The sequence below is a fragment of the Gadus macrocephalus genome, chromosome 16 (assembly GCF_031168955.1).
Source record: "Gadus macrocephalus chromosome 16, ASM3116895v1".
Lineage (NCBI taxonomy): Eukaryota > Metazoa > Chordata > Actinopteri > Gadiformes > Gadidae > Gadus > Gadus macrocephalus.
The window spans coordinates 8,038,656-8,066,456 of NC_082397.1; the positions used below are offsets into that span (position 1 = coordinate 8,038,656).

The window sequence follows — 27,801 nt, forward strand, 5'->3', positions numbered from 1 at the left end:
GTGGACACGCCAACCTGTGATGTCAGAAGCTGCACATTTTCAAAACGGCTTGTAATGGCTTATCACACTCACACCTGGTGGTATAATATGTCACCTTTAGCCTGTATTATATACAGTCTGAGTGTGTTACACCAACACTGGAGCTTGACTGCGGGATACACTTTGTGAAGAGGAATGTCTAAGTGCTGGCTTGAGACCAATGGGGCTGACGGTGAGAACACAGGGTTGTCCAGTCAGAGTTCCAAAGTTTATAGGCTTTATTTCCCAAAGGTGCGAGCAAGACTTAATGGATGTGTGTAGGTAGGTAGGTAGGTAGGTAGGACGATAATTTGTGAAGGTAGGTAGGTAGGATTATAGTGTTTGTAGCTAAAGTGTGATGGGTAGGTAGTTAACAATAATCAGAATAATTACAAATGTAAGGGTCACAAAAACTAAATAAGGGTAAATGTAGCCAGCCGGTATATTTAATGATTCCATCGTCAGCTCCAATGTCCAGTGACCAGGGGTATCATTTATTTTCATCATTGTATGTTCCTTGTTGTCAAGGAATTACATTTTCCTGGAGAGAAGACACAATATCTTAGTTAACACGTCAAAAAGCTCAATATTCATTGCTAAACTCTTGGTATCTTACCTGTTACACTGGATAGTACTTGTGTCATCAACTGTAATTGATACCATACATGATCTGTACATTTATGTTCTGCCTATGCAGTGCTCCAGAACAGTTATCTTATAATCATGTGAGAACCAGGGAGACCCAAGAGAGAAATACAAAACAGACAGACCAGGGTGGGGGGCTGAACTCAAGTCAGAGGCTACCAATAGGATAGAGCTACAGCTATGAAGCTGCATTTACAGATGGTCAGACTGGTTCAATTCCCTACACAGAGGTTCTGGGCTCCATCCCTAATGTCCGCAGCCTACCTGTAGACATCCTTCTGTAAAATGGTGATCCCCTGCCTGCTCCTTAATGACATGTATCTGAATTTATTGTTAATGGATTTGGATAAAGGCATCTGCTAAATGGCTCAATAGTAAATAGATGGATCTTTGACCGAAATTATCCAAACTAGCAAATGGGTTGACCAGTTAGACAGGGTAGACTTTGACATGATCTGTGTACTAACCGTGGGACTGGAACCATGTGTTACAGCCAGTGTTGGGAATAACGCCGTTTAAAAGAACGGCGTTACGTAACGCCGTTATTTTTTCAGTAACGGGGTAATCTAACTAATTACTAATTCCGTCGTTACAACGCCGTTACCGTTACTGTACGAAAAATGCAGTGCGTTACTATGAATTGATTGAATAAACTGCGTAATCCGAACGCCCCCCTGGCTCCAAACACAAACTGCAAGTGAGGAGATCGGGTGGCTTAACAACGAGATAAGCGATTATGATTGGCTAAGGCAGAGTCATGTTTCATGGTAGCCAATCGGAGCCAGTGTTTTTACACACAAGCCAGGACACGCGCGCCACACACACGCAAACGCACACACCAAACCGATTCGATGAAGCAGCAGAAATGGCGGGTCCGGACCAATCCGATGAAAAGTTGGAATTTTCTGTAGTATCTGGAAGATGTTCCACAGCCTTTGCAACCATGCAAATTGAAATCCAGGCCCCATCCACAATGAAAATGATCACCGTCCACACTATCGTTTTCATATCGTTTTCAGAATGTTTTGCATCCACGTTCCACACTGAAATCATTTTGATAAACAGTTGTTGTCATGGTTACGTTACTCCGCCACGCCTCTGTCAAGATTACAGGCGCACGATCAGATGATATTTACAGTTGATCAGCTGGTTAATCATTTTCGACCCGGTCTGGTTAATCAAACGCCGCTCCAAGTAGGCTACGGTTTGAACTGTCGTCTTTTTTTTTTTTTTTACCATCACTTAAGAACATTAAGTACAGCGCTCGCCTCCGGCGTTGGAGCAACGAATATGTTTGACTCAATATGTCGAGTTGTTTCTGGAGATAAATTAGTACAATGTACAGAGAGATCCTCATTTGCATTTCACCTGCCATTCTTTTGATGAGCTTCTCGGTCTATAGCGCAAGCTTGTGGCAGTGTCATGGCAGTGTCATGGCAATCGAACGTCATCGTTTCTGAAAGCCTCCGTCTGTCCACACTACAACGCGAACCCATCGTTTTCACATTCATCCACCTCAGCGATCGTTTTCAGTGTCGGAATTCTCTGTTTTAGTTTGGACGGAAGGACTAAAAAGGATGAATATTGATGCATTTGTAGATTTACCCGGGTTAGTGTGGACAGGGCCTCAGTTGGAAGTATATCAGGGCCTTGAATGGGCAGTTCAACCATTTAACACATTAAAGGTCCCATGACATGCTATTTTATGTATTCTTTAATATAGGTATTAGTGGGCAACTAACACAGTATTCAAAGACGTTCCCTAAATTCAGCCGTGGTGCAGAGTTACAGCCACTCCGAGCCAGTCGCACATTGAGCTTCCCCCAAATGCGCTGTTTCGGTGGGCGTGTCAAGGAGGAGGGTGGGGGTGTGGCCCTGAGCAGCTTGCAGCCACCATGCGCTGTTTACAGTGGATGTATCGCAATGGCGAGCCGCACACAGCCTTTAGCCGTGTTCTGTAAATATTCTAGAACACACGGGAGTCCTGGAGCTCTATATCTAAATATTATCATATAGCCTACACAGATATCTATATCATATAATATATATTATCACGGCCAAAAGCTGTGTGAGCCGATATTATGAATCTCAAACGACCGCGTTGGGTTCTCCGACGTTCCTGGTTCTTCAACGTCCACATCAATGTGAATACACACACTGTAACGCAAGTGTTTCTTGTCGGTTCTTTGACGTGTCTTGTATTTCCACAACGAGACTGTCGTGGGGGTTATCTGAGCCATGGTTGAGAAGGAATTGGGGGAAAGGAACTTTGATTTGACTCGCTGAAGTACATGAACTGCGACATGCCGCCGGTTGCCGCGAGGCACCATCGCCCGGCAGCGGGCAGCTGGCAGCAGGCAGCGCGCGGTTCAGTCGACTTCAGGTTGATGTGAAAGTGGAAGAACCAGAGACGTCGCAGAACCCGACAAAGTCGTTTGTGATTCATAATATCGTCTGGAGGCGCACACAATATGTTATATGATATAGATATCTATGTATATGATATTATTTAGATATAGAGCTCCAGGACTGTAACGCAAGTGTTGTACACTTCCTTGTTATTTGGATAATTGCTGTTGGTGTGACGTCGGACTCTCGTATCTGGTATTTCTACAACGAGACTCGTATTGGGGGTTATCTCAGCCAAGGTTGAGAATGAATTGGGGGAAGGAACTTTGGCTTTGACTCCCTCAAGAACATGAACCACGACAAGGAGGAGAAAGGGATCTTTGCCGGGCAGCGCATATGCACCTCCGCCTCCGGCGGTGGTCCCTCAGCGGGGCTCAAGCGGGAGACATTCGCCGCCAACAATCCCTTTCTCCTCCATGTCGTGGTTCATGTTCTTGAGGGAGTCAAAGCCAAAGTTCCTTCCCCCCAATTCATTCTCAACCTTGGCTGAGATAACCCCCAATACGAGTCTCGTTGTAGAAATACCAGATACGAGAGTCTGTTATGCGCCATCACACCAACAGCAGAACGGTTATCCAAATAACAAGGAAGTGTACAACACTTGCGTTACAGTCCTGGAGCTCTATATCTAAATAATATCATATAATACATAGATATCTATATCATATAACATATTGTGTGCGCCTCCAGACGATATTATGAATCACAAACGACTTTGTCGGGTTCTGCGACGTCTCTGGTTCTTCCACATCAACCTGAAGTCGACTGAACCGCGCGCTCCCTGCGGCCGGCTGCCCGCTGCCGGGCGATGGTGCCTCGCGGCAACCGGCGGCATGTCGCAGTTCATGTAGCCTACTTCAGCGAGTCAAACCAAAGTTCCTTTCCCCCAATTCCTTCTCAACCATGGCTTAGATAACCCCCACGACAGTGTCGTTGTGGAAATACAAGACACGTCAAAGAACCGACAAGAAACACTTGCGTTACAGTGTGTGTATTCACACACACACACACACACACACGCACACACACACACACACACACACACACACACACACACACACACACACACACACACACACACACACACACACACACACACACACACACACACGTGGCGCTCGCATGGTCGAGTCTCATTGGCGGGCCAACGTCTCTGGGCGGGCCAGGCAGAGTAAGGGGAGGAGCTGAGATTCCTCATGACGTCATGAGCACAGATTTCCAAATCAGCGCGCTTGAGCCTCCGTTTTTTCAAAGGCGAGCAGAACAGCTAGTGCTCGTTTTACACCAAACGCAAGTTTTAGCCACTGGGGGACCATAGGCAGGCTAGGGGAACTCATATTTATGTTAGAAAACCTCATAAATTGAGATTTTCATGTCATGGGACCTTTAAGGCCAAGTGAAAACTGCTCAGAAAAATCCAAATCTTTCACATATAGCAACTTTCTTTTTTTTAAAGTAACGCAAATAGTTACTTTCCCTGATAACTAGTTACTTTTATTATAGAGTAATTCAGTTACTAACTCAGTTACTTTTTGGAACAAGTAGTGAGTAACTATAACTAATTACTTTTTTAAAGTAACGTTCCCAACACTGGTTACAGCCATGTGTGTCTATCCCAGTCTTCATGCCAGGGTTTTACTCTACGTAGTTTGTTGCTGTTGTCCACATGGATCTCTGTGTGGTTTTCTTCATATGATTCAGTGGATGTGGGGATGTGTTAAGCACTTTAATCCAAAGAGATTACGATTATAAATGTTATTTATTGAATAATTGGATGTTAATAATCAGATCGGTTTAGGACTCTCGCTCAATGCTGCTTACAGGAAGGCTGTAGACACATTTATTCTGTACCCAGAAACCTTCGACTGGCCTTGAGGTCAAATGCATCAACTACTACTCTTCCCCCAACTCTTAAAACTAATTTTTACAGATATACTTGCTTTATTAAATACTTGCTCTATGTTTATGTCTCCATTCATTGTTAAAAAATCCAAAAAAGTGTATATCTAAAATATTTTCAAGTTGAATGGTTCTGATTTGTCACAAACTACCCCATTCTTTTTTTTGACTGGTGTTCTTAAGTTAACCTTAATGCATAAAGACAAACCCAAATACATTGTTCAGGGGAGAAACATGCAGAAATTAAATGTTTGAGTAATGTTGATGAAGGTCAAGTTTATGGGCCATTTTAAGCGGTATTGTGATTGATTGAATAATGTGGCTAATTGTTTTTGTTTGATTGAGCTTTATGCACCACATTATAGATCCCTGGGAAGCGGACTTGTGATTTATTGAAAAATGCTAAATTGCATAATCCTATTTTTGTATAAATCAGCAATAAATTACGGTGGCGCTGAGCATTCACAAAAAAAAAAATTAACAGCTAATGTAGCCGTTAGCACACTTAGGATCTCGTAATTACGAGATAAGATATCATATTTACGTCATAAGGATCTCGTTTACGAAAAAAGGATCACGCCTCTCATTCATCAATAACGTTGCTGGCTAGCTGCAGGCCGGCAAAGATGACGCTATCCGACGCTATCGTATTTAATCTCCTGCTCGGGTTGAGGCATTGGGAAATATTGTTGTTCCTTAAAAGTGAGGAGGCCATTAATATAAGTATGTCAACAATGCGCAGACATCTGAAGTCATTGGCCGGCAAAGATGACGCTATCCGACGCTATCGTACTTTATTTCCTGCTCGGGTTGAGGCATTGGGAAATATGGATGTTCCTTAAAAGTGAGGAGGGCATTAATATAAGTATGTCAACATTGCGCAGACATTCTGAAGTCATTGGGACTGTTCAGGAGAAAAGCCCAGTCGGACCTGCTACAAGTGGCTCTCTTCCTGCAGGAGCAGTTGAACCAGTACGGGATGCTTGTTCCATCATTTGATGTGCCAAAGCCCCTCGAATATTGAAGCGTTAATTGTTCAGTGGAACCCAGAAGTGGAAATGTTGTTGTCGTGGTGGTTTAAAGGGCATGTGGCTGGCCCCTCACATTGCAGCTCTTAAAAGTTGAATACAGCAGTGCATTATGTGTTTAACTTTATACAAATGCATTATTGTTCAGAAAACATCTTACCTCAAGCTCTTTTCCAATTAATGAGCTAAATTGTTTTTATACAAATTAATAAAATATTGTTTTTGTGGGGAAATATAATATTTGTCCCACTGCCCACATTAGATTTTGTTTTAATATTGGCTGTGACAGTATGTCACATAATTAATGTATTCAAATTGAAAGTACTATGTTCATAGTAAAGGCAAACCCTGTCAGTTGTTAAATTATTTAAAAAAAACCTTCACAGTGGTATAATGAGCACATACTAGGGATCGACCGATACCGTTTTTTTAGGGCCGATACCGATACCGATATTTTTTCATCAGCCTTAGCCGATACGCCGATACAGACTTTCTTGAGCGTTTTTTTTTTGTTTTGTTTTTTTTAAAGAAACATTTATTGAACTTCAATATAAAAAACAATATTTAACAAATAGTAAAAACAGGTGAAGTAGAACAAGTAAGAACAAGTAGATGAACAATATTTAACAAATAGTAAAAACAGGTGAGGTAGAACAAGTAAGAACAAGTAGATGAACAATATTTAACAAATATTAAAAACAGGTGAGGTAGAACAAGTAAAAAAATAAATTAAAAAAAATCGGCGAAAATCAGCCGCGTATCGGCCGATACCGATACACGTAAAAAACGCGAATATCGGCCGATAATATCGGCCGACCGATATATCGGTCGATCCCTAGCACATACCACTGACTGAAGTGATCTATTGCTTTTATACAACGGTTACTATTATGGCAAAACGAAAGTCATAGACACACTACATTTAAAAAAAAAAAGATGGTGATCCCCTGCCTGCTCCTTAATGACATGTATCTGAATTCATTGTTAATGGATTTGGATAAAGGCATCTGCTAAATGGCTCAATAGTAAATAGATGGATCTTTGACCGAAATGATCCAAACTAGCAAATGGGTTGACCAGTTAGACAGGGTAGACTTTGACATGATCTGTGTACTAACCGTGGGACTGGAACCATGTGTTACAGCCATGTGTGTCTATCCCAGTCTTCATGCCAGGGTTTTACTCTACGTAGTTTGTTGCTGTTGTCCACATGGATCTCTGTGTGGTTTTCTTCATATGATTCAGTGGATGTGGGGATGTGTTAAGCACTTTAATCCAAAGAGATTACGATTATTAATTTTATTTATTGAATAATTGGATGTTAATAATCAGATCGGTTTAGGACTCTCGCTCAATGCTGCTTACAGAAAGGCTGTAGACACATTTATTCTGTACCCAGAAACTTTCGACTGGCCTTGAGGTCAAATGCATCAACTACTACTCTTCCCCCAACTCTTAAAACAAATTTTTACAGATATACTTGCTTTATTAAATACTTGCTCTATGTTTATGTCTCCATTCATTGTTAAAAAATCCAAAAAAGTGTATATCTAGAATATTTTCAAGTTGAATGGTTCTGATTTGTCACAAACTACCCCATTCTTTTTTTTGACTGGTGTTCTTAAGTTAACCTTAATGCATAAAGACAAACCCAAATACATTGTTCAGGGGAGAAACATGCAGAAATTTGGGAAAAGCGGGGAACATAGGACCCTTTTCGGGGAAAAGGGTCCTATGTTCCCCGCAATCTATCAATCTTTAAAGATATTTAAACTTTGACGCGACATTCGCGTGATGACAGCCAATCTGCGTTCAACAGCCTGGCCACTGAGTGACATGTGTAACGTAACAGCCAATCAGCGTTCAACCGGCCAACTCAGTGCAGAGATCCTGAGTGTGCTAACGGCTACATTAGCTGTGAAACTTTTTTTTATTGGGTGAATGCTCAGCGCCACCATAATAAATCAGCAATAACCGATTTTTAAGATAATCAAAAAAATACCATAAATTTGGGCATTCTTGGTCATTTGAGTTTTGGTCAGTTTTTACAATTGTTTCATAGTCTTCCAAAACTTTCCAGGAACAGAAAATACTTTCCAGGCAGGTATTATGGGTCATGTCGTAAAAAAAATTACCATGACAAATACGGCCAGGATTCTCCGTTTACCAGGTTTGAAACAACTCCCAGTTGTTTCAAACCTGCTTTGAGTGCTTTGAGTGGTTGATTTTAGCGCTTTTGAATCATTCAATTTCAATATCAAATAATACTATTTTAAAGATGACTATCATAAAAAGTCTGCAATTCGTGGTTTCTGAAAGTAGGAGCGCACTGACTTTTTCGCAGTGGTTTCATATTAATACCCCAAAATCTGTAGGAGCAGATAATTACGCAAAATTAGGTAGAAAAAAAATATATAGGCACATGATAACAACAATTTTATTTTGTCATTTGTAGGCTAACCTCACTCTTTTAAAAATTGTAATCATGCTTTTCTGAAGTTCTTTTGTCTTTAACCCATATATAAGTGGATTGAGTACTGGGGGAAATATAATAATTGATACACCCATAGCTCTTCTCAGGTATGGGGACACACTCTCAAATCTGTGAGATATCAAAGTGATGGCAACATTGAATTCAAAGAATAAAAAAACCACCAAATGTGTCCCACATGTTTGGAGAGCTTTCCCTCTTGCATCAGCCTGCTTCGTCATCATACAAGTCAACAAGATCTGAATGTATGTGTATATTATTATAACCAGCGGTATTCCTTGAATTACGCCAATGGAAATCAAGCCAAAGTAGTTATTGACCTTTGTGTCATCACAAAGTAGTTTGTTCATAGATGGATTGTTGCAGAAAATATCCACAATATGAGTCCTGCATATACTGAACCTGGCAACTAAAGAAAACAATGCCATGTTAAATGAAATCTCTGTGAACCAAATGGCAATAATGAGTCTCATTATTGTTTTTGGATTCATGATGGAGTTGTACCTAAGGGGCAAGCATATGGCGATATACCTGTCATAGGCCATCACTGTTAAAAACAATAGGTTCCCTGCACCGTAGAAGTGAATGAGAAAAGCCTGAAAGATGCACCCAGGGTAGGAAATAGAGCGGTTCTTGGTCAAAATGCTGGTTACAAGCTGTGGTAGAAAAGCAGTGGCACCAATCATGTCCATTAATGGTAGGTTTAACAGCAGGAGGAACATGGGTTTATGCAAACTCTTTGTGAAGACAATCGTTGCAAACACCAGTGTATTGCAGAGCAAAATGATCATATATGTCAGAGTTCCTAAGACAAAAACTGGGTATTCTTGGCCAGGCGGTAGGTCTAATGGCTGTAGTGTTAGTTGCATAGCCCAATTACTCAGCGGATCACTTGTGTTCATCGTTAGATTTCTTTAGTTTCCAAAGAACAGGCTCTTTCTAGAAGAATTACAAGAAAAAAGGTTAATCAGTTATAGCAGTATGAGGAGTAATAGTAAAGTAATATCTAGGGCTGTTAAAATTAGCTAGATAACACACCCTTATTTTAATTTGATTAATAAAAATTAACGCATAAACACACATTTTTTTTCTTTTCTTTTTTTGTGATTTATCAAGGTTTGGCCCACTGAAAGTGAATATTTGTATCAGAATTTTTTTCTTTTTTGGTTCCACTTACTCACTTGGTTCCATTCAATTACACTTGCAGTAGATGACATTTAACAATTCCCAAAACTGTGGTGCTTCTTATTTTAATTTAACTACACTGAGTGAGTCAATAAATCTCCCTCAAGATCACTTGGGTAGTAGTTGCTTATTCAGTAAATTTGGTATGAATGATAATATCATTCCATTTCATAATCTCATTCAACTTCAATTGGAATGGATTTAAAATATAATTAAAAAAATATGATCATTCGTGAGTTAACTAACCAATACTATGTGATAAATTGCGATAACAATTCTAAATCGTTTTACATCCCTAAATATAACACAGCATGATATCATCTAACTATAACAGAAGGAGTCCGTCCATCCCCCGATTTCTTGACAACGATTGACTCGATCGATTTCACACTTGACGGGTGTTTTGCTGAGGCCCCAATGAACTGAAGGGGTGGGTGTGAAGATGTTTGGATGAGCGGCAAACAAGAAAGCTGCAAGATGCAATATCAGACGCCAAGCAATCGACCTGTTCCGAACACTGCAACTTAAATAGTGGTAGTTATTTAACAGGCAAAAGTACAGTGACACCATTAGAAAACTCCTCAAGACTCTGTGTGACACACATTGCTGAATACTTGCTCTCCTTCCACAGGCATCTTACCTTTACTGAGATGCAGCATTGCGGCTGCAGGGCTGATTGGAAGCTATTTTATTGGCCTTTAATAAAAGGAACGCCCATTGATATTGTGTCAAAGTGTTGCCTTAGGGCCAGTAAATTGTGTCTTGGGGCCAGTTGGATGGGTTTTAGGGCTAGATAATTTGGTGTAAGCCAGTTGTGTGGGGCTTAGGGCAAGTTCATTGAGGTTTATAGCCGGTTAATTAACACAAAATGTGTTTTATCATTCAACACAAGGTATATTAATCACAAAATAAAAATAGTGGTGTTTACTTAATGTTTGATTACATTGCACAAACACACACATTCTTACACGCACAAACTAGAAATTAGTCTTCCTTTTAGAAGTATTACTTTTTTGTTGCTTGTTTTGATTGTGTGATACATTTTTCCTGAAACATAAATTACGCATTGCCAATACATTATCCAAAATGTTTCCAATATTTATAAAACCATAAGTTTTATTCATTTATTTTTTTAATAGAACAAATCTCAGCTTATATTGTAAGGTCAATCTACCTTACTGGGACATGCTCCTATGAAAAGTTGCTCATGCCAGACCCAAGCTACTGAATTGTTTTTCACACATAGACTATTTATTGCATGGTAGTAGGCATGCAGGCATATTAATGGCAACCAAAGTGTACCTGTCGACTGATTTTATCATAACGTTTGACGACGCTATAAACTCATAGTGTTACCCATACAGTGACACATTTTTAACTATTTAAAGTGGATAAATCTTATTTTATTGAATACCTCTCACTCTTCCTCTCTCACAAACCCATTGACAACGGACCGTCTTTGAATATAAGGAATGCCGGTAATACCCAGAAACTTGAATACCCGGTCATAATCTCATTGATTGCAAATGTACACGTTTTGTAGATGCTTTTTTGTGCTTGCAATACGTCCCCACCAATTAACACATATAGAAAGTCATTTAAAGGGGACACATTATACCACCAGGCGTGAGTGTTATTAGCCATTACAAGCCGTTTTGAAATTGTGCAGCTTCTGACATCACAGGTGGGCGTGTCCACCTAGATGCATGACGGTGGACTGATCTATCCAGCACACATCTAGGTGGACACGCCCACCTTTGATGTCAGAGGCTGCACAAATTCAAAATGGCTTATAATTGCTAATTACACTCACACCTGGTGGTATAATGTGTCACCTTTAGCCTGTATTATATACAGTCTAAGTGTGTTACACCAACACTGGAGATCGACTGGCGGGATACACTTTGTGAAGAGGAATGTCTAAGTGCTGGCTTAAGACGAATTGGGAGTCGGGGAGAACACAGGGTTGTCCAGCCAGTCAAGGTTTATAGGCTTTATTTCTCAAAAGTGCGAGCAAGACTTAATGGATGCGTGTAGGTAGGTAGGTAGGAGGATAATGTGTGATGGTAGGTAGATAGGATGATAGTGTGTGTAGCTAACGTGTGATGGGTAGGTAGTTAATAATAAACAGAATAATCACATATGTAAGGGTCCCAAAAACAAAATCAGGGTAAATGCAGCCAGCTGGTATATTTAATGATTCCATCGTCAGCTCCAATGTCCAGTGACCAGGGGTATCATTTATTTTCATTATTGTATTTTCCTTGTTGTCAAGGAATTACATTTTGCTGGAGAGAAGTCACAATATCCTATTTAACACTTCAAACAGCTCAATATTCATTGCTAACCTCTTGATATCTTACCTGTTACACTAGATAGTACTTCGGCCATCAAAAGTTATTGATACCGTGCATGTTCAGTATATTTATGTTCTGCCCATGCAGTGCTCCAGGACCGATATTTTATAATCATATAAACAAGGGAGACCCAAGAGAGAAATACAAAACAAACAGACCAGGGTGTGGGGCTGAACTCAAGTCAGAAGCTACTAATAGGATAGAGCTACAGCTATGAAGCTGCATTTACAGATGGTCAGACTGGTTCAATTCCCAACACAGAGGTTCTGGGCTCCATCCCTAATGTCCGCAATCTACCTGTAGACATCCTTCTGTAAAATGGTGAACATCTGTCTGCTCCTTAATGACAAGCATCTAAATTCATTGTGAATGGATTTGGATAAAGGCATCTGCTAAATGGCTAAATAGTAAATAGCTGGAACTTTTACAGAAATGATCCAAATTAGTAAATGGGTTGACCTGTCCATCTTTGACGCCACGTCAGTGATGACGCTCACGCTTACGCATGTTGTGAGCGTCATCACTGACGAGGCGTCTCCTTATCACCAGGACCATGAACAGGCCTTCATAGCGACCCTTGTCATCACACTGGTAAAAAAAAAGGCCTCCACATTTCCGGTTTACATGGATCTATTTAATTTGACAACTCTCAGTTGTTGAGTTTTGAAATGGTTGATTTTAGCGCTATTGACTTATTCAATTTTAATATCATATAATACCATACTATAAAATACATAAAGATCGCCATTAAAAAAAGTCTGCAATCCTTGGTCTCTGAAAGTAGGAGCGCACTGACTTTTTGCTAGTGGTTTCTTATTAATACCCCAAAAACTTTAGGAGCAGATATGTACGCAGAATTGGGAGGTCAAAAAAGAAAAATATAGGCACATGATAACAAAAGTGTGGCTTTCTTTGCAAACACACTATTATCTATCTTATCTTATCAATTTTAGGCTAACCTCACTTTTTTAAACATTTTAATCATGCTTTCCTGAAGTTCTTTTGTCTTTAACCCGTATATAAGTGGATTGAGTACTGGGGGAAATATAATAATTGAGACACCCACAGCTCTCCTCAGGTATGGGGACACACTCTGAAATCTGTGAGAGATCAAAGTGATGGCAGCATTGAATTCAAAGAATAAAAAAACCACCAGATGTGTTCCACATGTTTGGAGAGCTTTCCCTCTCGCATCAGCCTGCTTCGTCATCATACAAGTCAACAAGATCTGGATGTATGTGTATGTTACTATAACCAGCGGTATTCCTTGAATTACGCCAGTGAAAAACAAGCCAAAGTAGTTATTGAACTTTGTGTCATCACAGATTAGTTTTTGCATAGCTGGATTGTTGCAGAAAATATCGACAATATGAGTCCTGCAAATTCGGAACCTGGCAACTAAAGAAAATAACACTATGTAAAACAAAATCTCTGCTAACCAAATGGCAATAATGAGTCTCATTAAAGTTTTCGGATTCATGATAGACATGTACCTAAGGGGCAAGCATATGGCGACATACCTGTCATAGGCCATCACTGTTAGAAACAAGAAGTTCCCTGCACCGTAGAAATGAATGACAAAAGCCTGAAATAAGCACCCAGGGTAGGAAATAGAGCGGTTCTTGGTCAAAATGCTGGTTACTAGCTGTGGTAGAAAAGCAGTGGTTCCAATCATGTCCATTATTGGTAGGTTTAACAGCAGGAGGAACATGGGCTTATGTAAACTCTTTGTGAAGACAATCGTTGCAAACACCAGTGTATTGCAGAGCAAAATGGTCATATATGTCAGAGTTCCTAAGACAAAAACTGGGTATTCTTGGCCAGGCGTTAGGTCTAATGACTGTAGTGTTAGTTGCATAGCCCAGTTACTTAGCGGATCACTTGTGTTCATCATTAGGTTGCTTTAGTTTCCAAGAACGGGCTCTTTCTAGAAGAAATACAAGAAAAAAAGGTTAATCAGTTATAGCAGGATGAGGAGCAATAATGAAGTAATATAACTAGGGCTGTTAAAATTAGCTAGATAATAACACATGAACACTATCTTATTTTAATTTGCTTAATAAAAATGTATGCATTAACACACATTATTTTATTTTATTTTTTTGTGATTTATCAAGGTTTGGCCCACAGAAAGTGAATATTTGTATCAGATTTCTTTTTTTCTTTTTAGTTCCACAAACTTTACATTCAATTACACTTGCAGTAGATGACATTTAACAATTCCCAAATCTGTGGTGCTTCTTATTTTGATTTAACTACACTTGTAGTAACTGTTGGTTTACAATTGCACTGAGTAACTGCCGGTTTACATTTCCCAAATCTGTGGTGTTCCGTAAGTTTCATATACAACCTACACTGAGTGAGTCAATAAATCTCCCTCAAAATCACTTGGTCTAGTAGTTGCTTTTTCAGTACATTTGGTATGAATGATAATGTCATTCCATTTTATAATCTCATTCATCTTCAATTGGAATCGATTTAAAATATAATTAAGACAATAAGTGAGTGAATTAATCGTGAGTTAACTCACCAATAGCCTACTATTCGATAAATCGCGATAAAAACTCTTATTTGTTTGACAGCCCCTAATATAACACAACATGATATCATCTAACTATAACAGAAGGAGTCTGTCCATCCCCCGATTTCTCGACAACCATTAACCCGATCGATTTCACGCTTGACGGGTGTTTTGCTGAGGCCCAAATGAACTGAAGTGTTGAGTGTGAAGATGTTTGGATGAGCGGTTAACAAGAAAGCTGCAAGATTCAATACCAGATGCCAAATAATCGACCTGTTGTGAACACTGCAACTTAAATAGTGGTAGTTATTTAACAGGCAAAAGAATAGTAACACCATTAGAAAACGCCCAAAGAATCAGTGTGACACACATTGCTGAATACTCTCTCTCCTTCCAAAAGCATCTTACCTTTACTGAAATGCAGCATTGCGGCTGCAGTGCTGATTGGAAGCTGTTTTATTGGCCTTTAACAAAGGAACGCCCATTGATATTGTGACAAAGTGTTGCCTTAGGCCAGTAAATTGTGTCTTGGAGCCAGTTGGGTGGGTTTTAGGGCTAGGTGATTTGGTGTAAGGTCCAGTTAATTGGGGCATAGGGCAAGTTCATTGAAGTTTAGAGCCGGTTAATTAATACAAAATGTTTTTCATCATTCAACACAAGGTATATCAATCACAAAATAAAAATAGTTGTGTTTACTTAATGTTTGATTTCATTGCACACACACACACACACACACACACACACACACACACACACACACACACACACATACTTGCACACACACATTAGATATTAGTCTTCCTTATAGAAGTATTACTTTTGTCTTACTTGTTTTGATTACGTGATATATTTTTCATGAACAATAAATTACGCTGTAACGCCAGTACATTATCCAAAAAGTTGTATTCATTTTTTTTTTTAATAGAACAAACCTCAGCTTACTTTATATTGCATGGCAGTTGGCATGCAGTTATATTAATGGCAACCAAAGTGTACCTGTCGACTGATTTTATCATAACGTTTGACAACGCTCTAAACTCATAGTGTTACCCATACAGGAACAATTTTTTTACTATTTAAAGTGGATGAATCTTATTTTATTGATTCCCTCTCACTCTCCCTCTCTCACAAACCCATTGACAACGGACAGTCTTTAAATATAAGGAATGCCGGAAATACCCAGAAACTCGAATACCCGGTCTTAATCTCATTGATTGCAAATGTACACGTTTTGGAGATGCTTTTTTGTGCGTCCCCACCAATTTACACATATAGAAAGTAATTTAAAGGGGACATATTGTACCACCAGGTGTGAGTGTGATTAGCCATTACAAGCCGTTTTGAAAATGTGCTGCTTCTGACATCACAGGTGGGCGTGTCCACCTAGATGCATGACGGATAGATGAGCAAGGTTTGCTACAGTCCACTGGGTAGGCTGGTAGACTGATCTATCCAGCACACATCTAGGTGGACACGCCAACCTGTGATGTCAGAAGCTGCACATTTTCAAAACGGCTTGTAATGGCTTATCACACTCACACCTGGTGGTATAATATGTCACCTTTAGCCTGTATTATATACAGTCTGAGTGTGTTACACCAACACTGGAGCTTGACTGCGGGATACACTTTGTGAAGAGGAATGTCTAAGTGCTGGCTTGAGACCAATGGGGCTGACGGTGAGAACACAGGGTTGTCCAGTCAGAGTTCCAAAGTTTATAGGCTTTATTTCCCAAAGGTGCGAGCAAGACTTAATGGATGTGTGTAGGTAGGTAGGTAGGTAGGTAGGACGATAATTTGTGAAGGTAGGTAGGTAGGATTATAGTGTTTGTAGCTAAAGTGTGATGGGTAGGTAGTTAACAATAATCAGAATAATTACAAATGTAAGGGTCACAAAAACAAAATAAGGGTAAATGTAGCCAGCCGGTATATTTAATGATTCCATCGTCAGCTCCAATGTCCAGTGACCAGGGGTATCATTTATTTTCATCATTGTATGTTCCTTGTTGTCAAGGAATTACAGAGAGAAGACACAATATCTTAGTTAACACGTCAAAAAGCTCAATATTCATTGCTAAACTCTTTGTATCTTACCTGTTACACTGGATAGTACTTGTGTCATCAACTGTAATTGATACCATACATGATCTGTACATTTATGTTCTGCCTATGCAGTGCTCCAGAACAGTTATCTTATAATCATGTGAGAACCAGGGAGACCCAAGAGAGAAATACAAAACAGACAGACCAGGGTGGGGGGCTGAACTCAAGTCAGAGGCTACCAATAGGATAGAGCTACAGCTATGAAGCTGCATTTACAGATGGTCAGACTGGTTCAATTCCCTACACAGAGGTTCTGGGCTCCATCCCTAATGTCCGCAGCCTCCCTGTAGACATCCTTCTGTAAAATGGTGATCCCCTGCCTGCTCCTTAATGACATGTATCTGAATTCATTGTTAATGGATTTGGATAAAGGCATCTGCTAAATGGCTCAATAGTAAATAGATGGATCTTTGACCGAAATTATCCAAACTAGCAAATGGGTTGACCAGTTAGACAGGGTAGACTTTGACATGATCTGTGTACTAACCGTGGGACTGGAACCATGTGTTACAGCCATGTGTGTCTATCCCAGTCTTCATGCCAGGGTTTTACTCTACGTAGTTTGTTGCTGTTGTCCACATGGATCTCTGTGTGGTTTTCTTCATATGATTCAGTGGATGTGGGGATGTGTTAAGCACTTTAATCCAAAGAGATTACGATTATTAATTTTATTTATTGAATAATTGGATGTTAATAATCAGATCGGTTTAGGACTCTCGCTCAATGCTGCTTACAGGAAGGCTGTAGACACATTTATTCTGTACCCAGAAACTTTCGACTGACTCTTCCCCCAACTCTTAAAACTAATTTTTACAGATATACTTGCTTTATTAAATACTTGCTCTATGTTTATGTCTCCATTCATTGTTAAAAAATCCAAAAAAGTGTATATCTAAAATATTTTCAAGTTGAATGGTTCTGATTTGTCACAAACTACCCCATTCATTTTTTTGACTGGTGTTCTTAAATTAACCTTAATGCATAAAGACAAACCCAAATACATTGTTCAGGGGAGAAACATGCAGAAATTAAATGTTTGAGTAATGTTGATGAAGGTCAAGTTTATGGGCCATTTTAAGCGGTATTGTGATTGATTGAATAATGTGGCTAATTGTTTTTGTTTGATTGAGCTTTATGCACCACGTTATAGATCCCTGGGAAGCGGACTTGTGATTTATTGAAAAATGCTAAATTGCATAATCCTATTTTTGTATAAATCAGCAATAAATTACGGTGGCGCTGAGCATTCACAAATTAATCTCGTAATTACGAGATAAGATATCATATTTACGTCATAAGGATCTCGTTTACGAAAAAAGGATCACGCCTCTCATTCATCAATAACGTTGCTGGCTAGCTGCAGGCCGGCAAAGATGACGCTATCCGACGCTATCGTACTTTATTTCCTGCTCGGGTTGAGGCATTGGGAAATATGGATGTTCCTTAAAAGTGAGGAGGGCATTAATATAAGTTTGTCAACATTGCGCAGACATTCTGAAGTCATTGGGACTGTTCAGGAGAAAAGCCCAGTCGGACCTGCTACAAGTGGCTCTCTTCCTGCAGGAGCAGTTGAACCAGTACGGGATGCTTGTTCCATCATTTGATGTGCCAAAGCCCCTCGAATATTGAAGCGTTAATTGTTCAGTGGAACCCAGAAGTGGAAATGTTGTTGTCGTGGTGGTTTAAAGGGCATGTGGCTGGCCCCTCACATTGCAGCTCTTAAAAGTTGAATACAGCAGTGCATTATGTGTTTAACTTTATACCATGCATTATTGTTCAGAAAACGTCTTACCTCAAGCTCTTTTCCAATTAATGAGCTAAATTGTTTTTATACAAATTAATAAAATATTGTTTTTGTGGGGAAATATAATTTTTGTCCCACTGCCCACATTAGATTTTGTTTTAATATTGGCTGTGACAGTATGTCACATAATTAATGTATTCAAATTTAAAGTACTATGTTCATAGTAAAGGCAAACCCTGTCAGTTGTTAAATTATTTAAAAAAAACCTTCACAGTGGTATAATGAGCACATACCACTGACTGAAGTGATCTATTGCTTTTATACAACGGTTACTATTATGGCAAAATGAAAGTCATAGACACACTACATTTAAAAAAAAAAAGATGGTGATCCCCTGCCTGCTCCTTAATGACATGTATCTGAATTCATTGTTAATGGATTTGGATAAAGGCATCTGCTAAATGGCTCAATAGTAAATAGATGGATCTTTGACCGAAATTATCCAAACTAGCAAATGGGTTGACCAGTTAGACAGGGTAGACTTTGACATGATCTGTGTACTAACCGTGGGACTGGAACCATGTGTTACAGCCATGTGTGTCTATCCCAGTCTTCATGCCAGGGTTTTACTCTACGTAGTTTGTTGCTGTTGTCCACATGGATCTCTGTGTGGTTTTCTTCATATGATTCAGTGGATGTGGGGATGTGTTAAGCACTTTAATCCAAAGAGATTACGATTATTAATTTTATTTATTGAATAATTGGATGTTAATAATCAGATCGGTTTAGGACTCTCGCTCAATGCTGCTTACAGAAAGGCTGTAGACACATTTATTCTGTACCCAGAAACTTTCGACTGGCCTTGAGGTCAAATGCATCAACTACTACTCTTCCCCCAACTCTTAAAACTAATTTTTACAGATATACTTGCTTTATTAAATACTTGCTCTATGTTTATGTCTCCATTCATTGTTAAAAAATCCAAAAAAGTGTATATCTAGAATATTTTCAAGTTGAATGGTTCTGATTTGTCACAAACTACCCCATTCTTTTTTTTGACTGGTGTTCTTAAGTTAACCTTAATGCATAAAGACAAACCCAAATACATTGTTCAGGGGAGAAACATGCAGAAATTTGGGAAAAGCGGGGAACATAGGACCCATTTTTGTGGGCGGCACTAGCTCAGGAGGTAGAGCGGGTTGGCTGGTAACCGCATGGTTGCTAGTTCGATCTCCTCCTAGCGTGTGTCGAGGTGTCCCTTAGCAAGGCACCTAACCCTAACTGCTCCCGACGAGCTGGCTGTCGCCTTGCATGGCTGACTCCGCTGTCGGTGTATGAATGTGTGTATGAATGGGTGATTGTGTGGCAATATTGTAAAGCGCTTTGGGTGGCCACTGGTTACAGATAAAAGCGCTATATAAATGCAGACCATTTACCATTTTTCGGGGAAAAGGGTCCTATGTTCCCCGCAATCTATCAATCTTTAAAGATATTTAAACTTTGACGCGACATTCGCGTGATGACAGCCAATCTGCGTTCAACAGCCTGGCCACTGAGTGACATGTGTAACGTAACAGCCAATCAGCGTTCAACCGGCCAACTCAGTGCAGAGATCCTGAATGTGCTAACGGCTACATTAGCTGTGAAACTTTTTTTTATTGGGTGAATGCTCAGCGCCACCATAATAAATCAGCAATAACCGATTTTTAAGATAATCAAAAAAATACCATAAATTTGGGCATTCTTGGTCATTTGAGTTTTGGTCAGTTTTTACAATTGTTTCATAGTCTTCCAAAACTTTCCAGGAACAGAAAATACTTTCCAGGCAGGTATTATGGGTCATGTCGTAAAAAAATTACCATGACAAATACGGCCAGGATTCTCCGTTTACCAGGTTTGAAACAACTCCCAGTTGTTTCAAACCTGCTTTGAGTGCTTTGAGTGGTTGATTTTAGCGCTTTTGAATCATTCAATTTCAATATCAAATAATACTATTTTAAAGATGACTATTATAAAAAGTCTGCAATTCGTGGTTTCTGAAAGTAGGAGTGCACTGACTTTTTCGCAGTGGTTTCATATTAATACCCCAAAATCTGTAGGAGCAGATAATTACGCAAAATTAGGTAGAAAAAAAATATATAGGCACATGATAACAACAATTTTATTTTGTCATTTGTAGGCTAACCTCACTCTTTTAAAAATTGTAATCATGCTTTTCTGAAGTTCTTTTGTCTTTAACCCATATATAAGTGGATTGAGTACTGGGGGAAATATAAGAATTGATACACCCATAGCTCTTCTCAGGTATGGGGACACACTCTCAAATCTGTGAGATATCAAAGTGATGGCAGCATTGAATTCAAAGAATAAAAAAACCACCAAATGTGTCCCACATGTTTGGAGAGCTTTCCCTCTTGCATCAGCCTGCTTCGTCATCATACAAGTCAACAAGATCTGAATGTATGTGTATATTATTATAACCAGCGGTATTCCTTGAATTACGCCAATGAAAATCAAGCCAAAGTAGTTATTGACCTTTGTGTCATCACAAAGTAGTTTGTTCATAGATGGATTGTTGCAGAAAATATCCACAATATGAGTCCTGCATATACTGAACCTGGCAACTAAAGAAAACAATACCATGTTAAACAAAATCTCTGCTAACCAAATGGCAATAATGAGTCTCATTAAAGTTTTCGGATTCATGATAGACATGTACCTAAGGGGCAAGCATATGGCGACATACCTGTCATAGGCCATCACTGTTAGAAACAAGAAGTTCCCTGCACCGTAGAAATGAATGACAAAAGCCTGAAATAAGCACCCAGGGTAGGAAATAGAGCGGTTCTTGGTCAAAATGCTGGTTACTAGCTGTGGTAGAAAAGCAGTGGCACCAATCATGTCCATTATTGGTAGGTTTAACAGCAGCAGGAACATGGGCTTATGTAAACTCTTTGTGAAGACAATCGTTACAAACACCAGTGTATTGCAGAGCAAAATGGTCATATATGTCAGAGTTCCTAAGACAAAAACTGGGTATCCTTGGCCAGGCGGTAGGTCTAATGACTGTAGTGTTAGTTGCATAGCCCAGTTACTCAGCGGATCACTTGTGTTCATCGTTAGGTTGCTTTTGTTTCCAAAGAACGGGCTCTTTCTAGAAGAAATACAAGAAAAAAAGGTTAATCAGTTATAGCAGCATGAGGAGTAATAATAAAGTAATATCTAGGGCTGTTAAAATTAGCTAGATAACACACACTCTTATTTTAATTTGATCAATAAAAATTGACGCATTAAAACACATTTTTTTTCTTTTCTTCTTTTGGTGATTTATCAAGGTTGGGCCCACTGAAAGTGAATATTTGTATCAGAATTTTTTGGTTCCAGTTACTTTACATTCAATTACAATTGCAGTGGATGACATTTAACAATTCCCAAATCTGTGGTGCTTCTTATTTTAATTTAACTACACTGAGTGAGTCAATAAATCTCCCTCAAGATCACTTGGTCTAGTAGTTGCTTATTCAGTACATTTGGTATGAATGATAATATCATTCCATTTCATAATCTCATTTAACTTCAATTGGAATGGATTTAAATTATAAAAAAAAAAAAAAAACGCTACAAAAACAATAGGGATCCAACCTGTTGGCTTGGACCCCTAATTAAAAAAATATGATAATTCGTGAGTTAACTCACCAATACTATGTGATAAATCGCGATAACAATTCTAAATCGTTTGACATCCCTAAATATAACACAGCATGATATCATCTAACTATAAAAGAAGGAGTCTGTCCATCCCCCGATTTCTCGACAACCATTAACCCGATCGATTTCACACTTGACGGGTGTTTTGCTGAGGCCCCAATGAACTGAAGGGGTGAGTGTGAAGATGTTTGGATGAGCGGTAAACAAGAAAGCTGCAAGATGCAATACCAGACGTCATAAAATCGACCTGGTCCGAACACTGCAACTTAAATAGCGGTAGTTATTAAACAGGCAAAAGTACAGTGACACCATTAGAAAACTCCTCAAGACTCTGTGTGACACACATTGCTGAATACTTGCTCTCCTTCCACAGGCATCTTACCTTTACTGAGATGCAGCATTGCGGCTGCAGGGCTGATTGGAAGCTATTTTATTGGCCTTTAACAAAAGGAACGCCCATTGATATTGCGACAAAGTGTTGCCTTAGGGCCAGTAAATTGTGTCTTGGGGCCAGTTGGATGGGTTTTAGGGCTAGGTAATTTGGTGTAAGGTCCAGTTGTGTGGGGCTTAGGGCAAGTTCATTGAGGTTTATAGCTGGTTAATTAATGCAAAATGTGTTTTATCATTCAACACAAGGTATATTAATCACAAAATAAAAATAGTTGTGTTTACTTAATGTTTGATTTCATTGCACAAATACCCACATACTTGCACGCACAAACTAGAAATGTGTCTTCCTTTTAGAAGTTTTACTTTTATGTTACTTGTTTTGATTATGTGATACATTTTTCCTGAAAAATAAATTGTGCAGTGCCAATGCATTATCCAAAATGTTTCCAATATTTATCAAACCATAAGTTTCATTCATTTATTTTTTTAATAGAACAAACCTCAGCTTATGTTGTAAGGTCCATCTACCTTACTGGGACATGCTCCTATGAAAAGTTGCTCATGCCAGACCCAAGCTACTGAAATGTTTTTCACAAAAATACTTTGTGTTGCATGGCAGTAGGCATGCAGGTATATTAATGGCAACCAAAGTGAACCTGTCGACTGAGTTTATCATAACGTTTGACAACGCTATAAACTCACATAGAGGGACACATTTTTCCTATTTAAAGTAGATGAATCTTATTTTATTGATTACCTCTCACTCTCCCTCTCTCACAAACCCAATGACAACGGGCCGTCTTTGAATATAAGGAATGCCGGTAATACCCAAAAACTCGAATACCCGGTCTTAGGCCCCGTTTACACGAGGACGCTTGCGGGTAAAAACAACAAAATATTTTATCGGAAGTGCCTTTCGTTTAGACGGTGACGGCGTTTTTGGGGCATGAAAACGCATAAATCTGAAACCACCCTCCAGAGTGGAAAAGTTGAATACGCTCCGCCGTAGCGTTTCCGTCTACACTGCCAAGACGCAAAACACTGCTCAGATCTGCTCACGTCGCGTACGCGTTTACGTCACATACATGTGCCAGTACAAGGAAATAAACAAAATGTCCGATTATTTCCATGCATCGGCTCTTCAAGCTGCTCCGGCAGCTCTAACAAGCGTACAGGAGTATTTCCACGAAATGTACAGGATATGTACAGATCGTATTACTGAACAGAGAAGGATCTTTTGGTTTTTGCGGCACGGATAAGAGAAGAAGGAAGATTCTACGCATGCGCTCAGACATGGCGGTGTTGTGTGATAGTGTATCACAGCACCACCTAGCCGCCTGGCATGCTTACCCAATTGAATTCCACACACTTTTGCATCACCGTATGCACGCAGATTTCCTCCCGAAAACACTCGTCTAAACGCTGAATAAAAAGTGAAGACGCGACGCCACTTTTGCGTCTTCTGTTCAGACCGTCATCGTGTAAACGTAGCCTTAATCTCATTGATTGCAAATGTACACCTTTTGTGGATGCTTTTTTGTGCTTGCAATACGTCCCCACCAATTAACACATATAGAGAGTCATTTAAAAGGGACACATTATACCACCAGGCGTGAGCGTTATTAGCCATTACAAGCCGTTTTGAAATTGTACAGCTTCTGACATCACAGGTGGGCGTGTCCACCTAAATGCATGACGGTGGACTGATATATCCAGCACACGTCTAGGTGGACACGCCCACATTTGATGTCAGAGGCTGCACACATACAAAATGGCTTGTAATGGCTAATTACACTTGCACCTGGTGGTATAATCTGTCACCTTAAACCAGTATTATATACAGTCTGAGTGCGTTACACCAACACTGGAGCTCGACTGGCGGGATACACTTTGTGAAGAGGAATGTCTAAGTGCTGGCTTGAGACCAATGGGGGTGTCGGGGACAACACAAGGTTGTCCAGCCAGTCAAGGTTTATAGGCTTTATTTCCCAAAAGTGCGAGCAGGACTGCATGGATGCGTGTAGGTAGGTAGGTAGGGGGATAATGTGTGAATGTAGGTAGGTAGGATGATAGTGTGTGTAGATAAGGTGTGATGGGTAGGGAGTTAATAATAAACAGAATAATTACATATGCAAGGATCCCAAAAACAAAAGCAGGGTAAATGCAGCCAGCCGGTATATTTAATGATTCCATCGTCAGCTCCAATGTTCAGTTACCAGGGGTATCATTTATTTTCATTATTGTATTTTCTTTGTTGTCAAGGAATTACATTTTCCTGGAGAGAAGTCACAATATCTTAGTTAACACTTCAAACAGCTCAATATTCATTGCTAACCTCTTGCTATCTTACCTGTTACACTAGATAGTACTTCTGTCATCAACAGTTATTGATACCGTGCATGTTCAGTGTATTTATTTTCTGCCCATGCAGTGCTCCAGGACAGATATTTTATAATCATATAAACAAGGGAGACCCAAGAGAGAAATACAAAACAAACAGACCAGAGTGGGGGGCTGAACTAAAGTCAGAGGCTACCAATAGGATAGAGCTACAGCTATGAAGCTGCATTTACAGATGGTCAGACTGGTTCAATTCCCTGACCAATTCCCTGGGTTGACCTGTTGGACAGGGTAGACTTTGACATGATCTCTGTACTAACCGTGGGAGTGTAACCATGTGTTTCAGCCATGTGTGTCTATCCCAGTCTTCCTCTCAGGGTCTTACTCTATGTAGTTTGTTGCTGTTGTCCACATGGACCTCTGTGTGGTTTTCTGTATGTGATTCAGTGGAAATGGGGATGTGTACAGCTCTTTTATCCAAAGAGATTAAGATTCTTTGTATTATTTATTGAATAATTGAATGTTAATAATCAGATTGGTTTAGGACTCTCGCTCAAGGTTGCTTACAGGAAGGCTGTAGACTCTTTTATTCTGTACCCAGAAACTTTCGGCTGGCCTTGAGGTCATATGCATTAACTACTACTCTTCCCCCAACTCTTAAAACATATTTTTACAGATATACTTGCTTTATTATATACTTGCTCTATGTTTGATTCTCCATTAATTGTTAAGAATTCCAAAAAGTGCTGATTTATGATATTTTCAGGATAAATGGTTCTGATTTGTCACAAACTACCCCATTCATTTTTTGGACTGGTTCTCTTTAGTGAACCATGAATAAAGACAAACCCAAATATATTGTAAAGGGGATAAACATGCAGAAATTAAAAGCACACTAATTTCTGTGTAAAGTTGATGATGGTCAAGTTTATTGGCCATTTTAAGCGGTATTGTGATTGATTGAATAATGTGGCTGATTTATTTTTGGGTGATTGAGCGTTATCCACCACGTTACAGGTTCCGGGGGTTCTCTGAAGCAGACTTGTGATTGATCAAACAATGCTCATTTGCATAATCATATTTTTATATTCATCAGCAATAAATCAGCAATAACCCATTTTTAAGAGAATCAAAAAATACCAAAAGGTGGGGCATTTTTGGTAATTTGAGTTTACAGTCAGTTTTGACAATCATTTCAAAGTCTTCCAAAACTTTCCAGGAACAGAAAATGCTTTCCAGGGGAGCATTATGGGTGCCGGGGTGTCGGCAAAACATTTTACCATGTCAAATAAGGTCAGGATTTGCCGGATACCAGGTTTGAGATTATTTTATAAAAAAGGGGTGGGGGGGGGGGCCACGCTCATACCTAAGCGTGGCCGCTTAGGTATGACCTCGATTTTAAGCAACCCTTGTCGTCACACTGGGAAAAAAAGGCCTCCTCATTTCCGGTTTACATGGATCTATTCAATTTGAAAACTCTCAGTTGTTCGGAGTGGTTGATTTTAGCGCTTTTGACTCATTCAATTTCAATTTCAAATCGTACTATTATAAAAATGACTGCTAAACAAAGTCTGCAATCCTTGGTCTCTGAAAGTCGGAGCGCACTGACTTTTTGGTAGTCGTTTCATATTAATAACCCAAAAACTTTAGGAGCAGATAATTACACAAAATTGGGAGGTCGAAAAAGAAAAATGTAGGCACATGATAACAATAGTATGGCTCTCTTTGGAAACACACTAATGATATTTGATGGCAATAATATTTTATCTTTTTATTAGTAGGCTAACCTAAGTTTTTTCAACATTTTAATCATGCTTCTCTGAAGTTCTTTTGTCTTTAACCCGTATATAAGTGGATTGAGTACTGGGGGAAATATAGTAATTGATGCACCCACAGCTCTCCTCAGGTATGGGGACACACTCTCAAATCGGTGAGAGATCAAAGTGATGGCAGCATTGAATTCAAAGAATAAAAAAACCACCAGATGTGTTCCACATGTTTGGAGAGCTTTCCCTCTCGCATCAGCCTGCTTCGTCATCATACAAGTCAACAAGATCTGAATGTATGTGTATGTTACTATAACCAGCGGTATTCCTTGAATTACACCAATGAAAATCAAGCCAAAGTAGTTATTGACCGTTGTGTCATCACAAAGTAGTTTGTTCATAGCTGGATTGTTGCAGAAAATATCCACAATATTAGTCCTGCAAATTCTGAACCTGGCAACTAAAGAAAACAAAACTATGAAAAACAAAATATCTGCGAACCAAATGGCAATAATGAGTCTCATTATAGTTTTCGGATTCATGATGGAGTTGTACCTAAGGGGCAAGCATATGGCGATATACCTGTCATAGGCCATCGCTGTTAGAAACAAGAAGTTCCCTGTGCCGTAGAAGTGAAGGAGAAAAGCCTGAAAGAAGCACCCAGGGTAGGAAATAGAGCGGTTCTTGGTCAAAATGCTGGTTACAAGCTGTGGTAGAAAAGCAGTGGCTCCAATCATGTCCATTATTGGTAGGTTTAACAGCAGCAGGAACATGGGCTTATGTAAACTCTTTGTGAAGACAATCGTTACAAACACCAGTGTATTGCAGAGCAAAATGGTCATATATGTCAGAGTTCCTAAGACAAAAACTGGGTATTCTTGGCCAGGCGGTAGGTCTAATGACTGTAGTGTTAGTTGCATAGCCCAGTTACTCAGCGGATCACTTGTGTTCATCGTTAGATTTCTTTAGTTTCCAAAGAACGGGCTCTTTCTAGAAAAAATACAAGAAAAAAAGGTTAATCAGTTATAGCATTATGAGGAGAAATAATAAATTAATAAACTAGGGCTATTAAAATTAGCTAGATAATAACACATGAACACTATCTTATTTTAATTTGCTTAATAAAAATTAACACATTAACACACATTATTTTGTTAATTTTCTTTGTGATTTATCAAGGTTTGGCCCACAGAAAGTG

At 39.4% G+C, this 27,801-nt stretch overlaps 4 protein-coding genes across 4 annotated transcripts; all 4 read right to left on the reverse strand.

Annotated features, from left to right (window-relative positions):
* Positions 1-8,444: 8,444 nt before the first annotated feature.
* On the reverse strand, positions 8,445-9,392 carry LOC132475028 (olfactory receptor 4E2-like). The gene has a single exon (XM_060075992.1). It carries the CDS (start codon positions 9,390-9,392, stop codon positions 8,445-8,447), a length of 948 nt encoding a protein of 315 aa, XP_059931975.1.
* A 2,553-nt stretch (positions 9,393-11,945) lies between these two features.
* On the reverse strand, positions 11,946-14,060 carry LOC132475030 (putative gustatory receptor clone PTE01). Its single transcript, XM_060075993.1, has 2 exons — positions 12,997-14,060; positions 11,946-11,984 (listed from the first exon to the last, which is right to left on the reverse strand). Exons 1-2 carry the CDS (start codon positions 13,924-13,926, stop codon positions 11,946-11,948), a joined length of 969 nt encoding a protein of 322 aa, XP_059931976.1. The 5' UTR covers positions 13,927-14,060.
* A 6,508-nt stretch (positions 14,061-20,568) lies between these two features.
* On the reverse strand, positions 20,569-21,546 carry LOC132475048 (olfactory receptor 4E2-like). Its single transcript, XM_060076014.1, has one exon. The coding sequence runs from the start codon at positions 21,514-21,516 to the stop codon at positions 20,569-20,571; it is 948 nt and encodes a 315-aa protein (XP_059931997.1). The 5' UTR covers positions 21,517-21,546.
* Positions 21,547-26,422: 4,876 nt separating this feature from the next.
* LOC132474996 (olfactory receptor 4E2-like) lies at positions 26,423-27,589 on the reverse strand. The gene has a single exon (XM_060075949.1). The coding sequence runs from the start codon at positions 27,554-27,556 to the stop codon at positions 26,612-26,614; it is 945 nt and encodes a 314-aa protein (XP_059931932.1). The 5' UTR covers positions 27,557-27,589; the 3' UTR covers positions 26,423-26,611.
* Positions 27,590-27,801: the final 212 nt, after the last annotated feature.

Coding starts and splice junctions, on each gene's coding strand:
- LOC132475028 (XM_060075992.1), bottom strand. CDS start 9,392: ATGAACACAAGTGATCCGCTGAGTAATTGGGCTATGCAACTAACACTA.
- LOC132475030 (XM_060075993.1), bottom strand. CDS start 13,926: ATGATGAACACAAGTGATCCGCTAAGTAACTGGGCTATGCAACTAACA. Junction 11,985..12,996: donor TGATTAAAATGTTTAAAAAA/GTGAGGTTAGCC, acceptor AGTGTTAAATAG/GATATTGTGACTTCTCTCCA.
- LOC132475048 (XM_060076014.1), bottom strand. CDS start 21,516: ATGAACACAAGTGATCCGCTGAGTAACTGGGCTATGCAACTAACACTA.
- LOC132474996 (XM_060075949.1), bottom strand. CDS start 27,556: ATGAACACAAGTGATCCGCTGAGTAACTGGGCTATGCAACTAACACTA.